We start from the raw sequence: 15,226 nt of genomic DNA on the forward strand, positions 1-15,226 counted from the left end.
GCCCTACGAGCATGCAACTGCTTCCTACCGCCACACGTGCTTTGCCCAGCTTTGCTCATGCATGCTTTTCTGCAGAGACTGCTGGGATGCTTTTAAAGGCCGGAATACGTGGAGCGAACTTTCACGACGAAGTTCGCGCGGTGGGAATTCTCCCGCATCAGGACGCCGTATGTTTGTCGGGCTGAGCTACATGCGGCGACGACATGGCGCGCGCCGCCGCCGGGTTGCTCTCAATAACCTTCATGCCCAGAATCAAGGGTGCCGTTAAAGGGGTCGTGAAGAGAAAATGCATTTGTCTTTGATTAATTTTGTCTGCTTGAACGACCTTTTAAGAACATAAATCCCAAATATTTTCACAATTCATTGCTTCTGGAATTTAGGAGGCGCCGTTGAAATTCTCGTTTTGAGGCGCATCGCAAGCGACTATGCGCGTATGGGCGGTCGGCAGCGCAACTAGAATGACGTCATGTGAAGTACATTCCAGAGTTCAACGCAGTTCAATGTTCTTTGTGTATAATACTCTGCAAATCTGCAAACCCAATATTTTAAAAATAATGCCTCCTTTATTCGTTGCCAAAAAACAGTTTTCTATCCACGTGAGCGGTGTCGTGACCGCTTCAGTTGTCTGGCAACCATTGCAGCAGAACTCAGACCTACTGGGTGTTTGTACAGTTTGTAGCCAGTTTCACTGCCGAATTTCACGTTCTTTTGCCGAATTCTCTTCGGAATTTTATCTTTTTGTATGAAATGGCCCAAGACCGCTCAAGGAAAAAAAAAAAAAAAAAGTGCCCCATGTGCGATTCGAACTTGCGGCCTCCGGGCCAGCCCAACGTTACGGCCAGCCTAGTCGGACACTTTATCCACTACACTATCGCCGTGTGAAGCGCGCGCGCCGAAAAACTGCTGCATAAAAGCCTCTTCACATTTGTAACCCAGAAGTCTGTCGTGTTTTCATAAATTCTAATCTACCCAGAGCTTTAACCGCCAACTTACTGTTGAGCGCTTCTGCAGTAAGCCAAAGCGGAGCGTATACAGTCAACAAAACAGCGTTAACAGCATTGTTTATTGCAGGAAACAGGAAAGCAATCGTCGAACTGCGTGATGTTGGGACTCGGCGACTCGGCGCTGTATCGCTGCTTCTCGCTAGTTATTTTTGCGCTTGATGAGTGAATAATGAGTGGGTTTTAAGTTCCGACTACTCGAAGTTCCTTCGATAAACGTGTTTATGTAATAAACTCTTATTTTAAGCGTTCGGTCATGTATCTCGTCAGGTCAGAAGTTTCACGTTCGCGCAACTCACATTACAGGCTACGTGAGACAGACGTCGGCAAACTTGTGCAAGAATATCGGCTAGCAAAACGACAGTTTAGACTCGTGGAAAGCAGCGTAAACAGTTTACGAATGCCCAGTTTAGATTAAACGTGGTTACTTCTGCCTGCGCCACTCGCCGGTGTTGTTGACTGAAAGTTCGACCATGTTGATCAGTCGTATCAGAGATCAGACGTCTCCCGTTCAGTTGCAGGGCGAGTTTCATCATGGCGCCGATGTTGTAGCTTTATCTGACCCTTTGCAAGCCCGCCCTATGCCGACATATTGTGCAGACGAGGGAGAACTGTGATTGGCTGCTTACTGACTTACTGAAACGTCACTTCACGAGTTGAGGAGGAAAGCCTCGGTGAAACCGTAACTGCATTTATTTACCTATTTCCCGATATCGGACGACGAAACGGGTATGCATTGTTTGTTTATCAAGGTTCCACGGTTAAAAGCGCACACACAACACAGTTTTTTTGAAAATCTCTTCACGACCCCTTTAAGTAAACAGACCCAGTGAAGGAGCTTCCCACTTTGGTTGTACGTCATTTAACGATTCTGCGTGGGGCGGGGGCGTTTCTTCTACTGAAATATTCGTTCTCAGATCTCAAAAACGCTAGAGGCAGGGAAAAAAAAAAAGAACGGCACTGGGGAGATTTGAACTAGCGACGCCAAGAACAAGTAGCCGGCATTTTAACCTCTACTTTACACCAAGAGATGGCGCATGTGTGCAAAATGCAGCTCATTCATGCGGCTAGCTGTTACTTGTTTTTGTCGTATTTGAGAGGCCCTCGTAGTGATACCGCCTGTTCCTCACTCGCCGATCTTGCAGGCGGGCCTCATATGGCTACTACTATCAGTAATGTAGCCGGATCGCCTTTATTTAACCTGATAAATGCTATCGTGCATGCCCATCTCGGCGACACAAGCCACACAGTCGGGTCGGGACCGTGTTTTCCCCTCGCCATTTTTCCCTCTCCCACCTGCTCTCCAGGTGCGTACCGCATTCCAATGGCAGGTGCAGTGGCCCTGCTCCTGCGTGCTCCCAAGTGTTCTGTCCCCTACTCCTCACTGCACAACGCCACTGCTCCTGTTCTCTCAATGGAATTCGCCATTAAAGAAAACCATTCCACACACACACACACATCAGATAAAGGATCACCCCTCATCCAATAGTCACCTCATCACATTCGCTTTCACTGGCATCACCTGCTCATCTCCTGGCATGCAGTGCGGCCTATCAATGGCAGCAGCCATGCCAACGACACTGCAGTAAACAGAGACATGAGTCTCCAGCGCGCCCACTTCAGTTTAGCCGCTCATCGCCCAGCGTGCAGTGCGGCCTAGCAATGCCGGTGTAGCAATGATGCAGAGCTAGTATCACCTCCATCGCTTTGCATATACTGCATCACAATGGCCCAATCGGACAACCGGCGGCTTCATAACGCTAGGGACCCAGGTTCGCTACCGACCATGGAAAGAATTTTTTTCTTGAAGCGCTTGGTTTCTTGGAACACCATCAAGAGCTTCCATGATACAAGTGAGTCAACACGAGCGTCACTTGAAAATTACAAGAGTGCATTGGCTAAGCAGCCGTACTTCTCCCACCCTTGCGCCGCAAATAGCACGTGCGCAGGCAGCACACAAGAAGCGCTGAGAGATGAGCAGGGTTCACATTACCGTAGCTGACACCCCCGGCTGGTGGCGCTCGCTCCTCACAGCCGGTGCGCAGTGTCATAAAAGCAGTTACAAAATGCGTTTGCATTCATCCAGCAAAATGGGCTCACTTAGGAATATGACTGAGCAAGTGGCCGAACTGTCACGTACCATCCACCATTTTCAAAAATGTGTAAAATATGAGGGTTTAATGCGAAAGCATTAGTAAATTCGTGGGCCAAAAATCCGGTGTCCTTGGCACACTGACAGAACACAAAATGGCCAATGGCTTCAGCAATAAAAAAAAATGGGAGAGTTGAGTTTAAAACAAAACTGGCTAAATTTTAAAGCGAAAGCTGTAATTGCCCCACAAAAAAAATTTACCGTCCCTTCCTCACGAAATTTGGGGAAGTGCAAAAGCTAAAAATCCGCCCAACCTTTGCTGAAAGTGTGTCCAATCCATCGCCAAATTTACAAAGACCCAAATCGACGCACCTGCTTGATGATTTTTCGCGGACTAAGTAAACGCAGCTAACGATGACCTAAATTTGTATCGATACACATGGTTTATGGGATAAAGGTATACTATTGTACTCCTCCTTCGTGATCGATGCATGTACTGTCTTATCTAGAACCATTCCTTTTTCAAGACTTTCCGGTAGCCATTTTGAGACACTGGAAGCTTGGTTTCACGTACGCGCTGTGTGTACAAAGATGTCACAGCTTTTCGGTGGACTAACCAGTCTACGGGGATTTGTCCTTTGACAGGACGCCATTGGTTCCACTAAGGAGGCTTTCACTTTAAAAAGCACTGTTGTCGTCGTAGTTGTCTGGTCAAGAAAACGGCCGCCACTGCAAAGAGTAACTAAAAAACAGGTGCAACCTGATGGGATTTGAACCTGGGTCTGCACGACAGCAGTACAGTGCCCTACAAACTTTGCTATCTCCGTATGTTGCCAGCAGTGGAACAAAAGTAGTCATCGTTACTGCTGTTCCTTTCTTTGTGGCACATTCCGTATTTTCACACGTATAACCCACACCAAAAATACGAAAATTTCAGTGGCAAAGTAGGGGCGCCGATAATACGCTGGGTTTTTTCACTAGTGCAGCTTCACGGCAATGCGCGTCGTGCCTTATGTACTTTATGTACTGCCAAACCCTGCTTATGTACTGCAAAATCCCACAGAAATGGAACCACCAGAGAAGGAAACTTCTTTTCCTGCTGGTTTTCCTGCAGACGCCGGCAGGAAGAGAGTCATCCTACAGGAAGACTCTTTTGCTGCTGACATCTACAGCTTGAAACAGTCCGGCTTTGAAAGAAGCAATGTTGGGCCACCTGTTTCAAACTAAGAAGTGTGTTAAGGATTCTGCTGGGGGGAATTTAAGAGGAAGTGTCTCGCCTACACAGAAGCCCCATGCAAAATTTCCCGGCCAAGCTACCATCTAACAGCGCAGCTGTGAAAAGAAAAAACATAGAATTATGGCATACTCGGGTATAGCTAACTTAAGAATGGCAATAGAAGTCACCCCTTTCGATTCCCGGCCGCGGCGGCCGCTTTTCTGATGGAGGCGAAAAGCAAAAACGCCCGTGTGTACGAGATTTCGGCGCACGTTAAAGATCCCCAGGTGGTCAAAATTAATCCGGAGCCCTCCACTACAGCGCGCCTCATCGCCTGCGTTGTGTCGGCGCGTTAAGCCCCCACAATCAATCAATCATCATCAGAAATCACCCCTGCACCTCATCCTACCAGCCGGATGTTTTGCTGCACGGCACAAACAGTGCATTACTACGAGTATTTTGAATGTGACACGAGTGAAATCGGTGATTTTTCGGGCTTAATCTGCTTATAATTTACTGCATTATGATGATGATGGTTGGGTTTTTTTATGGCGCAAGGCCAACTAAGGGCAAAGAGCGCTATAATCTACTGCAGTGACGACATACGAACTAGGTGAGAAAAAGCAGACGATGTCACACATTAAGAGCAATCTCCTTTCAAAACAAGCGCACGCTTTGGCATCTGTTGCTTCAGCAGAGTGGTACGTTATGTGAGCTATTGCTGTTCTTAACTTGTACACACATGCAGTACGGTTTCAAGGTGGTCGAAATTCTTCTAAGTAACGACACCAAGATTCACAGACTCCCGAGCGTCTGACAACATTAAGCGGTACCCGCCATTTATTGCTAATCGAACACGACGCAGTGGCAAAACCCAGGAGACTGACCTAGGCCTGCTGTGAGCTTCCAGGCAATGGAGTGGTGTTGTCCTCTGCGGTGCTGGTGTCCTTTGTGGTACTGTCCTTTGCAGCACTGCTGTCCTTTTTGGGAGCAGAGGGTTGGTCGAGCAGCGCTTCCGGCTTGTCGTACCACAGCTGGTACCCTCGCTTGGCCGGGAACCGCTTTATGGTCCCACACACGAGGCACGTGACCACGATGCGCTGGCTAGGTTTAGCTGCGGCACAAAGAAAAAAACGAAATCAAGGTCACTGCCTCTTTCAAAGGAATGGGCACACAAACACTAAATTTGTGGACAAATGAACACATAATTAATGAGGATGTTAATTATGAGAGTAATTGCACGCAAGATCACAAACATAGGGCCCACTTTTTCCTCAAAGCCAAGCAGACAAGCTATTCAGCGCTAAAAAGGAATGCACAATTGGTCGGACAGTGCCCAGAAGAAGCAGAACTATGGCATGGAACGCAGCTGCTGAAGAACATGATGCTGCATGGACTGTACTGGAAAACTCCCATAATGCAGTGCGGCCTGATGGCAGCTGAGTGAAACCTCAATATTTCAAGCACTTTCTAGCTCGTAGGAGCTAATGCCTCAGAGACAGCTGCGGTACAGCTTTGCAGGGGCTAATTTTATCTACTAACTGCCTGAATATTAAGCTCGTAAAACCCTCAAGACGGGAATGTGTGTGCGTGTTGCATTGCATGCTTTTGGGAGGAAGAAAGGTGCATTTCATGTACGATCCTCCGTCTATGGGAAAATGTCAATATTGTCTGATATCCGCCACTAACGTTGCCATGAAGGACACTTGTAGAGACCTGGTTAAATCCAAGTTCTGCCAGAAAATTCGCCATACAAAGAGATGTTGTTTACAAAATGTGGTTATTGCTTCCAACGAAACTCTTCTGGCAATGTGAAATGGTGCGGTACTCATAAATACAAGCTGTGATTCTTTACCTCGACCGAAAATACAACAGCAGAGATTCAACTGGCCATCTCAAGTTATGTCTGCTTTGATGGCAATCTACAAAAAATATAGTACTTTGTGGTGAGTTTCAATAGTTTAAAGTGAGGTATATTTTTCAGCACCTATTTATTTATCTAATCAGCAGGCACCTACTGGCATTTATTAGAAAATTTGTCCTTCCATCGCAAAGTTTTTCTTTCGAATTTTGCGCCATTTTTGGAACTCTATGACAAGTGAAATCATCTCATTACAACTTGTATATGGACAGAGCTCCATGTCTAAGAGCTGACAATAACATTTTATATCCCTCCCTTCACATATGTGGGAAGCAGTGAATGAGATTTCAACGAGACATAGGGATGGAAAGCAACTCTAATGTTCCGCACAAGAAACAGTGGTGCTCAGAACAACGAATTTTCTAAAGAATTCACCGGCCATTCCACTCTGTGAAGGAGATTGTCCAGCGAAGCTGGATGCGTTAGTGGGTGTCAACGTGGAGCACATGTGCAGTGCATGTGCCGGACTTTTATGTCTGCAGTCAGGTCATTTCAAACCACAGCCTGTCAACCACGTTGTAGCCTGAGTCAAAGTTATGATCAAAAAGTTTCTTTCAAACTTGGCTTATGCCCCCTTGAACTCTTTTAAGTTAGCAACTCAGCCCCGAAGGTATGTTGCAGCATTCCCTGAGTCAATATACCGTATTTTCGCACGTATAACCTGCACCAAAAATGCAAAAATTTCAGTGGCAAAGCAGGGGTGCAGATAATACACGGGGTTTTTCCTTTAGTGCAGCTTCGCAGCAATGTGCCTTGTGGCATGAAACTCTTACGCAGTAACACTGACTAAGCCTTCCACGGCAGTTATTGCGCAAAACATACAAGGACAAGGAAGAAAAAACAAGGACGAGCGCCCTCTAACAACTGAATTTTATCAGTGAATTGTGACTCTCGCCTTGCAGTCGGTGTATTCTACTTGCTAAATATATGCTTTTTTTGTCTACGTAGTATGTGATGTGTTCCTTGAGCAGTAGCTTTGGTGCACCCTTTCCTGTATCAAATGTGCGGGCAACATGCGAGGATTTTTGCTTCTTTTCCGGCGGGCTGAAAGTGGGGTTGCGGATCATATGCAGGGGCGGGTTATGCGCGCAAAAATACGGTATGCACTGTTGGTTCTCGCTTGTCAGTTACATGCCCCATCGCGGGAATGCTCATCGAACGCTGCATTAGTATCGGCACACTGTCACATCTACACTCGCGTTGCGACTGTCGGGTCCCACTTGCACTGCGCTTTTCTTTACAAGTAGCAACACACACTGTGGGAAAGCCAACTTATAAGGACTAAGCTTACATCGATCTCCTTAAAGTTGGCTCTACTTCTGAACACAAATGCATTGTCGAGAAAAAAGCTGTTCAGGGGCAACGTAAGTCATCGTACATGAAAATGTGGAGGCTCTAGGATCTTGCCTGCGTAAGCTTGGTCTCTGTAAACTGGCTCTCCCACACTGCATTTTTCCGTGCGGGCGCCATGAAATCCCACATACTATCGATAGACAGCTTCGATGTAAAACATAAGAACCAGCTGAACTCATTCATTAGTGAATAGATAGTAAGACAGGTGCTCTTGTGACGACACTGGCAATGCCAGCCGGGGAAGGCGTCAAGTGAAGAGACGACCGACTAAAAGGACAAGCAAGAACCAGCAGTAATAATGCAGCTCACACACACCCACAAGAAGTTATCGAGATACACTAGAGCGGCCACATGCTTTGCAGGTACGTAAGAATTGCCCTTTTGTGTTGCATGTCAGGTTAGGACACGTCCAGGGAATTATGCACCTACTACGGTAATAGACAAATGAAAAGTGAACACAAAAATACGAACCAGAAGAATATCGTTTGTGAAGATCACATAATGACGCGGTCTGTGTTCTGAACCCATGCGACAATTTGATTGCATGGAAAGGAACTGCATTATTTGTGCACTTTGGTTGATATTTTTGCGTTCGCGTTTCGTTTGTTTATGACTGTACATCAGTCGGTATCGCATCACAAGGCCAACACAAAAAAGCTGTGGGGGAGAGGCTGCGCAGTCACAAACGCGGTGCTCCACAACCAAAAAGAGCTAATGGTGTTGGCCACAGCTCATTAAAGGAGTACTGACATGAAATTTTCGTGTTGCGATTTTTTTGCTGCCATGGGTGCCTATTAGCTCACTAATCATAGAATGGCACATTACACAGTCAATCGCAGCGTAAACAATTATTGCTTCCACGGCGTCGTTTATTCGTGTCAGTTCCGGTTTCGACAAAAACAAACGCCGAGCGGCCACCATGACAAAAGGTAGCACCTGACGTCACCATTCTTATCGCACCGCCGCTGGTCTGGACGCACGCGCGAGCGAGCGCACGCGCTCGCCCAGACCAGCCGAGGTCTTCACCATCCCCACGCGCCCGGGCTACATGGCGTCAGTCCCAAAACCATGACGCGTACAGATGGTGTAGCAGCGCGCGCCAACCGCAGCCGGCGCGTCAGCTACGTCACGGGAGCCCCGACATCAGCAGTTTGGGGCAAGTAGCAGATCATGTCCTGCTGGCCCGCTCTGGGCCTTCTCATGCGGGCAGAGATTAAAATGTATTTAAAATATGTTATACTGAACGGCTACCGTTGAAACTTGCCGGGAAATATTTCCCGATAAAAATGAGGCACTTTACATATCTCAGCTTTTAAGTTTCGTGTCACTACTCCTTTAACATTCATATTCGGACTGAGGTGGCACTGCGGCCAAGGATGTGATATTCATGACGAATGTTAACGGCAGTAGCTGGTACGCATTTGACGGCACATATGCGTAGACTGCTGACTGAAACTAGTGGGCATGCCTTTTACTCACCCCTTAAACGTTCGGTGCAGGTTACTCCAGGGCACAGGAGCACGCTGCATTTCTTGCAAAGATTGCGCTTTATGCTGGGATCACTGCACGAAACCACAAATAGCGCCAGCTGAGGTTTTGAGGACATTTGGGCAACCAACCGTCCAGTCGCACAGTACGCCCCAAAGCCCTGACTGAAGCATGTGCGCATCACTTCTGTTAGCCATACACACAAACACACACCAACAATCTTACTTCGAGGGTTAATGTGTTTTGTATTTTTGTTTTGTTTTTTGCGACCAAATGACGAGAAAAAAACCATACGAGTATGAGCAGGAGCATAGATAAGGAGCTGCGGGAGGGCGTTCTCGGCCGTCTACAGGAACACTAGTGTTTCTGCTAACCGATATTCTTTCGAGCAACTGCTCAGACAGACTGGCACATCGGTTGTCCATGGCGTAATGGCAGTAAGTAAAGGCTCGGGTTCGAACCCGCGATATTCAGAACTTGCTTTTCTGTCAAATGAACTTCTTTTTTTCAAACTAAAGAAATGTTCTTACACTGTCGCAAATTAGGAGTGACTTTTTAAGTCACTTTCCATCAACTTAGAGAACACTTTGGTCATGTGCCCCGCTGCCGGACATTAAAGCAATCCGCAGTAAAATTGCGGGCTGCTTTAATTTGTCCCGAAATACTCACAGCTTGGCCTGGATACGTCGAGAAATCATATGCAGCACATGACCGTAGAACGAGGCGAGCTTTGTGGCAGAAGGATCATGCTCCAAAACTTTGCCTGCCACCTAACAGAAGGGGTGAGAAAGGAAAGATGTCAAAATTTATATCCACAAGGAAAATGAGGAGCGCTCCTTTTTGCATTCAGAACAGCCCAAACTGCATCATACCTGATACAAAAAGTTCATGCGATGAAACGCGTCGCCGCCTTTTACAAGCGACATTACCAGCTGGATTGGCTTGGATATGCCATGATACGTTTTTTTACGAACCAATCAAAAAGGGCATGTTCGTTGCGTTTTCTTTTCTTTTTCGCGGGATAGCAATAAAAACGGTTACTATAAAACGTAAAATTGTAAGATTGCTTGTTCCGTTCTCTCGGAGTGTTGAGAGTGAGCAGTGTGAGCACAGAATGCGCAGGGTCAACGTCTTTTATTTACTTGTGTTTGGGCACAGTTCGAAGGAAAACGACTTTTTTTACTCCGTGGAGTGACAAATATGAAGCCTACAAAGTCGAGACTAGTTTTATTTCCAGAGCATTTCAAGGATGAACTTCCCTAAGATTACAAGCCATCTGATTTTAGGGTTACGCACCCAGTGAAACGCCACATTTTAGAATGTAGAATGTGAATGTAGAATGTGAACTCAGTTCGCGCAGCTACGTCTCCACGCAGCCTTTTCTCCACAGGTAGATCTCCATAGATCTCCTTTTCTCCGTAGATCTCCACAGGTAGTACAGCATGGCTAGCTAAAACTGGGGGAAGGAAAAAGACGCTATGCTCCAAGTAGAATACGATAATTAAATTAAACATGATTTCGTCAATGTCACGTCACCACCACTTCAAAAAGACGCAAAAAGTTCGAAGAACGTCTCTGAGAAAATGAACTATTAAGCAAAACACACACGCGTTTAAAATGACATGCAGCACCCTCGGATAAGCTTGTGAAATCAGGTACATCATACGGTAATTCCAGCTATGATTTTTCAGCTTCATTCGTCATTGGACACTTCTCAGTACCGAACGTATGTTTTCATTTATAGCCAGCGCAATCGCCGCAACAAGATGACCAGTGATCTCTGGAAGTGTTTACAAATATACATAAATATTGTCAGCAACACATGCAATTTTTGCTTAAAATCAGATACCAAATCGTACAATCTCTATATCTATATTTAGAAATACACCATCTAAATTGTCATACATACAAAACTATTTCATGTTATGAAGAAATAACAGTGCGCTTGTGTAAATTTTTGCTTTTTTTTCTGGACTTTGACGCTCCTGTCGCCTGGCGGAGAATAGTCAAACTATACAAAGTAAAACTTGACTTTCTATTATCTTTTTGTTGTTCCAAAGTAGTACACAAGCTTCTTACTACAAATTTAACTAACAGGTATTTTTAGATTAAGAGAGCTGTTTGTTCTACGTATGTTTTGGCGCTTTGTACGCTATAAATTTGCGACAATAATAATTTGTATGAATGCTACCACATGTTCAAGTGCAACGTAAAAGTTGTGGCTATAAATTAAGCAAGCTTTCACTATAGGTTGTACTTCCAAAGTACATATACTAAAATTGGAACGATACAGAGAAGATTAGCATGGCCCCTGCGCAAGGATGACACGCAAAATCGTGAAGCGTTCCACATTTTTTTTTCTCTCTTTTACGTTACCTGTATTACTCGCTTTAAGCAGAATCGGCCCGGAGTTTGAGCTTTCACGTAGAACACAACTTTTTTACGTCGCACTGAAAGAAACACGGCTACAAATAAGTCCAACAAAATCGTTCACATAAATTATTTATCATTATTTTGGGATTTCGTGAGCAGTACGCAGACTGTAATTACAGCACCCCTAGAAACTCGAGGAAAGCGTAATAAATTTCTTTATTCGTTGTGCTTTGCCTTTTTGATACGAACATATGTACAACCTCCACGTCCGAGTTCAACGTAAGCTCCAGCGTAGCTCGGTATGCGATGCAAAATGCATTGGCAGATCCCCAAACCGGTCAGGCCAGCCTGCATCTTTTGCGCCCGTTTGCTTGCTTCTGCGGGCTCAGCGGAGGCGCGTGATTGGCCAGTTATGGGGTTCGCTCAGCCAGCTCTCGCGCGAAGTTTGCAAGGTGCGCCGCCCGGGCGCGAATTCCTCAACCGTCTCACGTTTCAGCCCGCTGGAGCCCGTTGGAGCCCGCGTTTAACTGCTTCGTACACGTTTCGTGGAGCGAATTTACGGTGGCAGTGCAAACGATGGACGTTCGCGCGCCTCCCGTCAACAATCCGCGACGGCGTTCAAACGGTACGCCACCGGGTTGCCGAACCCGACAAGCGGAATGCACCGCCAGACCATCGGTGAACGATCGACGAAGTGTTCCATCGTCGAGGACGTCTTCGCTGCGGCACGATCTGCGGCGTCGAGTGCTCGAGACCAACCTTATCCGCGAGAGCGGCCCGAGTTCGAACCAAACGGTGCAGCCGGATTTGGTTACCTCGTCCACGGGCGTGTCCACGCGCGTGCCCACGCCACCGAGGAACGTTAGACGATGGGGTTACTGCAGAAATAGCGTCAACAATTTGACGCGGAACGACGCCAGGCCGGCCAGCGTTCCGATCGCTCCTACGGGCCCGTCGCCAGTGCGCGCGATGAAGAGCCCACCAGTTCCGGCCCCGCGGCGCCCAAAGTCTCCGCGCAAGTTGGGATCGCCCAGACACGGCATCGTGGTCAGCGCGGCCGCGATCAAGAGAAGGCTGCGCCGGAGCTGGTCGTACCGGGAAGCCATTGCCGGCGACGAACCGGCTGCCGAAGACGCTAAAGACACAGACACACCAGCGTCCAAACGACCAAAGAGGGAAGCCGTCTCCACCGCCACTGCGGCCGAAGACGCTGAAGAGACACCGTCATCTAAACGGCAAAAGAGGGAGCCCGCCTCCACTGCCACTGCGCCCGACGAAGCTCACGGTAAGCTTTTCAAGCGACCCTGCAGAGTTCAGCATGGAAAGCCCTTTGCGATACCCATACCGCCTGCGTTACCACGAGCGACATGTTCGGCGAGGGGGCTGACGCCACCGCAGTGGCGTCAGCACGTGCACAATGCGGGGACGTCGCTCGGATGCGTGACACCACCTCTTCAACGTGTCGGCCCAAGTTCCGCTGGAGCAGCAACAAGAGAGCCTGGCAGCTCCCATCCGATTACTCTCCCCCCATCCTCCGGAAGCATGCAAGGTGGAGGCTTGTCACCATCGCCAGGAACCTTTGGCACCCCCCCTACCCCCTACTCCATGATTCTTCAGTCTGCGCTTCATCAGAACATGCAGAACGTAACTGCGTCGTCTGCTGTCGCCCCATGCCTGGACGGACGCATTCACGCAAGCCCCACACCCTCGCTGGTAACTCAGGGAACGCAGACGTCACCGAAGATCAAGCTGAGACGAAGGTCGTCTCTGAGGAGAGCTTTGGAGAGAATCCTCAACAATGGCAAAGAGAACACGGCAAACGCGTCGCAGGATTCTGCTCCGAAGGACAGAAAAGCAGCGGTGAAAAGGCGGCCGTCACTCGTGGAGTCCCTTCTCTTTAAGCGTAGTAGCTCTGGCAGCAAAGAAAACCAGGTCAAGCACGATCAGCGTTCGGGAAATGTTCCAGCAGTGTTGAGAAGCAATGCTGGCTCCACGCCACCGAGGAACAGGCCTCGAAGAGCACGAAGCCTACAGCTCAAAGCACCCGCCTTTGATCCGTGGGGATAGAAAGCTCCGCAGCAGTGAAATGCGCATGCAGGATGAAATCAAAATGTGAGATTAATGTCGCTGCCCAAGAGAAGTCAACGAAGACTTTCCGCGAAACGATCCATGACACCGCAGTTCCTACATGTCGCTGCCCAAGAGAAGTCAACGAAGACTTTCCGCGAAACGATCCATGACACCGCAGTTCCTACACAATGTCAACTGTCATTCTGAGGAGAAATTTTGCAGTTACACCATTTATGCCTGGTGTGTAAAACAAGTGGTTAACGCGTCAGCTGTGCTTGTTAAAACCAAGAACGCTTCCGAATTGTTGAAAACGCCTTTCCGGCGACTCTCAAGTATGTTCTGAAAATTTCGGTTTTCAGAAATCGGTGACTAGTGAAGTTCTCACGAGTGTCCCATGGTTTGTGTTATTACTTCTTCAGATTCAGCTGCTCATCGTGCTTTTTTTCTTAACTTTCCTTTTTTATTGAAAGCAGACATTTTGGAGGGCGTGCCACTTCAATATGTACAATCTGCTCACGTACTTTAATGTTTTGTGCAGAAAGTGTTAAATGCTCGACGCGGTTATTTACACAGCATGACCACTCTGCCTTTTTACTGCCAATTTTCGAAGCTTTTAGCTGTATCAACGAACTGTTCATATTTTGGTGATGCTGTACAGACTAAAGTTCAATTATTGTATGAGAAAGCTAACACCAGATGGCTAAATTCATGGACAGATGAGCACTTCCAATGGCATAATTATTGATGCTGGGTTCAAAAAGCTAAAGGTGTCTTGTGTAAATACACTTGGTTCAATTTTTATAACACCGTTAATGCATTTAAACTGCCATGCAATGAAAAGCCACTGGTTAGGCTAGGTTTTACTTGCAGATGCAAAACCTTCTGCAAGCAGTTTCTGCAATGTATTGCCTTTTACGCTGTTTGCTTACACATTTGTGCAATTTTCACTCGTTCAAGTTACGGGGCTGTGTACAATTTTTATGCAGTTCCTACCTACATTGCACATCTTAATGTACTGCAAGAAAATGTGTACTACTATTTCGTTGGATGCTGCTAAGACGCTTCAACACTGGCAGCAGAAAAAAAAACTTTTTCTAAATTTTATTTCATACACAAAGTATTTTGCAAGGTATTTTTCACAGATGTGCTTGCACTTGGCTGTGGCATTTATAACCTACCATTATTGAATAAAACTCAAAATGGACCCAACTTCCTTCGTAAGGAAACACTCTACCGCTGCATTTAGCTATCAATCACAACGAACGCTCTGCTCTACTAGCCTGTTGGCGACACTAAATGCGCACGTTTAATTTGCTCAGAAGCACACGCTGAAACTATCAAAATAGCCCACACAATTCCCGCAGCAATCATAAAATAATGTAAAGGAGCTTGTTGAACTTTAAAATCCCTTGTTCACTCCACTCCGCGAAGTACCTTGCTCCCCCAGAGGCCACAGTCCACAAAATACGAGAAGACGAAATTGTAGCACACTAGAGGTCCAGAAATACAAGTCTGAGAGCACTGTAGCTACAAGGACACTCAAATGCTTTTCATTTTATGTAAGGCCTAAAGCTAAAACGGGGCGAACAGAGCCACTCTCTTTGTCACCCCAGTTAACCGCAACAAGTTTCAAGACAAGTTTTTTTTATTATTATTTTGTCAAATTACAGTGCAAGTCAAATTATTTACAAGTTGCCAAATTACAGTGCAAG

General features: G+C 46.8%; 2 protein-coding genes and 1 non-coding gene across 5 annotated transcripts in view; 2 read left to right on the forward strand and 1 right to left on the reverse strand.

The window, feature by feature from the left end:
* The window catches only part of LOC144138583 (ribonuclease P protein subunit p21-like), a 47,973-nt gene extending 37,877 nt beyond the window's left edge, over nucleotides 1–10,096 (reverse strand). For 2 of the 3 annotated variants that reach the window (XM_077670942.1, XM_077670943.1), the window contains exons 1-4: nucleotides 9,944–10,096; nucleotides 9,741–9,841; nucleotides 9,063–9,145; nucleotides 5,197–5,423 (exon numbers count right to left, since the gene is read on the reverse strand). In XM_077670942.1, the coding sequence (XP_077527068.1) occupies nucleotides 5,197–5,423; nucleotides 9,063–9,145; nucleotides 9,741–9,841; nucleotides 9,944–9,997 (465 nt within the window). In that variant the 5' untranslated portion in view covers nucleotides 9,998–10,096. Of the gene's footprint in view, nucleotides 1–5,196; nucleotides 5,424–9,062; nucleotides 9,146–9,740; nucleotides 9,842–9,943 lie in introns of those variants that run through there. The other variant, XM_077670940.1, reaches the window with a different exon arrangement.
* A 1,228-nt stretch (nucleotides 10,097–11,324) lies between these two features.
* Nucleotides 11,325–11,427, forward strand: LOC144140127 (U6 spliceosomal RNA). Its single transcript, XR_013316338.1, has one exon. It is a non-coding gene; the product is annotated as a U6 spliceosomal RNA (small nuclear RNA).
* Nucleotides 11,428–11,562: 135 nt separating this feature from the next.
* On the forward strand, nucleotides 11,563–14,862 carry LOC144138586 (uncharacterized). The gene is made up of 2 exons (XM_077670947.1): nucleotides 11,563–13,565; nucleotides 13,633–14,862. Exon 1 carries the CDS (start codon nucleotides 12,021–12,023, stop codon nucleotides 13,509–13,511), a length of 1,491 nt encoding a protein of 496 aa, XP_077527073.1. The 5' UTR covers nucleotides 11,563–12,020; the 3' UTR covers nucleotides 13,512–13,565; nucleotides 13,633–14,862.
* The last annotated feature ends 364 nt before the right edge of the window (nucleotides 14,863–15,226 follow it).

Source organism: Haemaphysalis longicornis, unplaced genomic scaffold (genome assembly GCF_048455015.1).
Source record: "Haemaphysalis longicornis isolate Haplotype H1 unplaced genomic scaffold, Haemaphysalis longicornis Haplotype H1 scaffold_5, whole genome shotgun sequence".
In the NCBI taxonomy this organism is placed as follows: Eukaryota; Metazoa; Arthropoda; class Arachnida; order Ixodida; family Ixodidae; genus Haemaphysalis; species Haemaphysalis longicornis.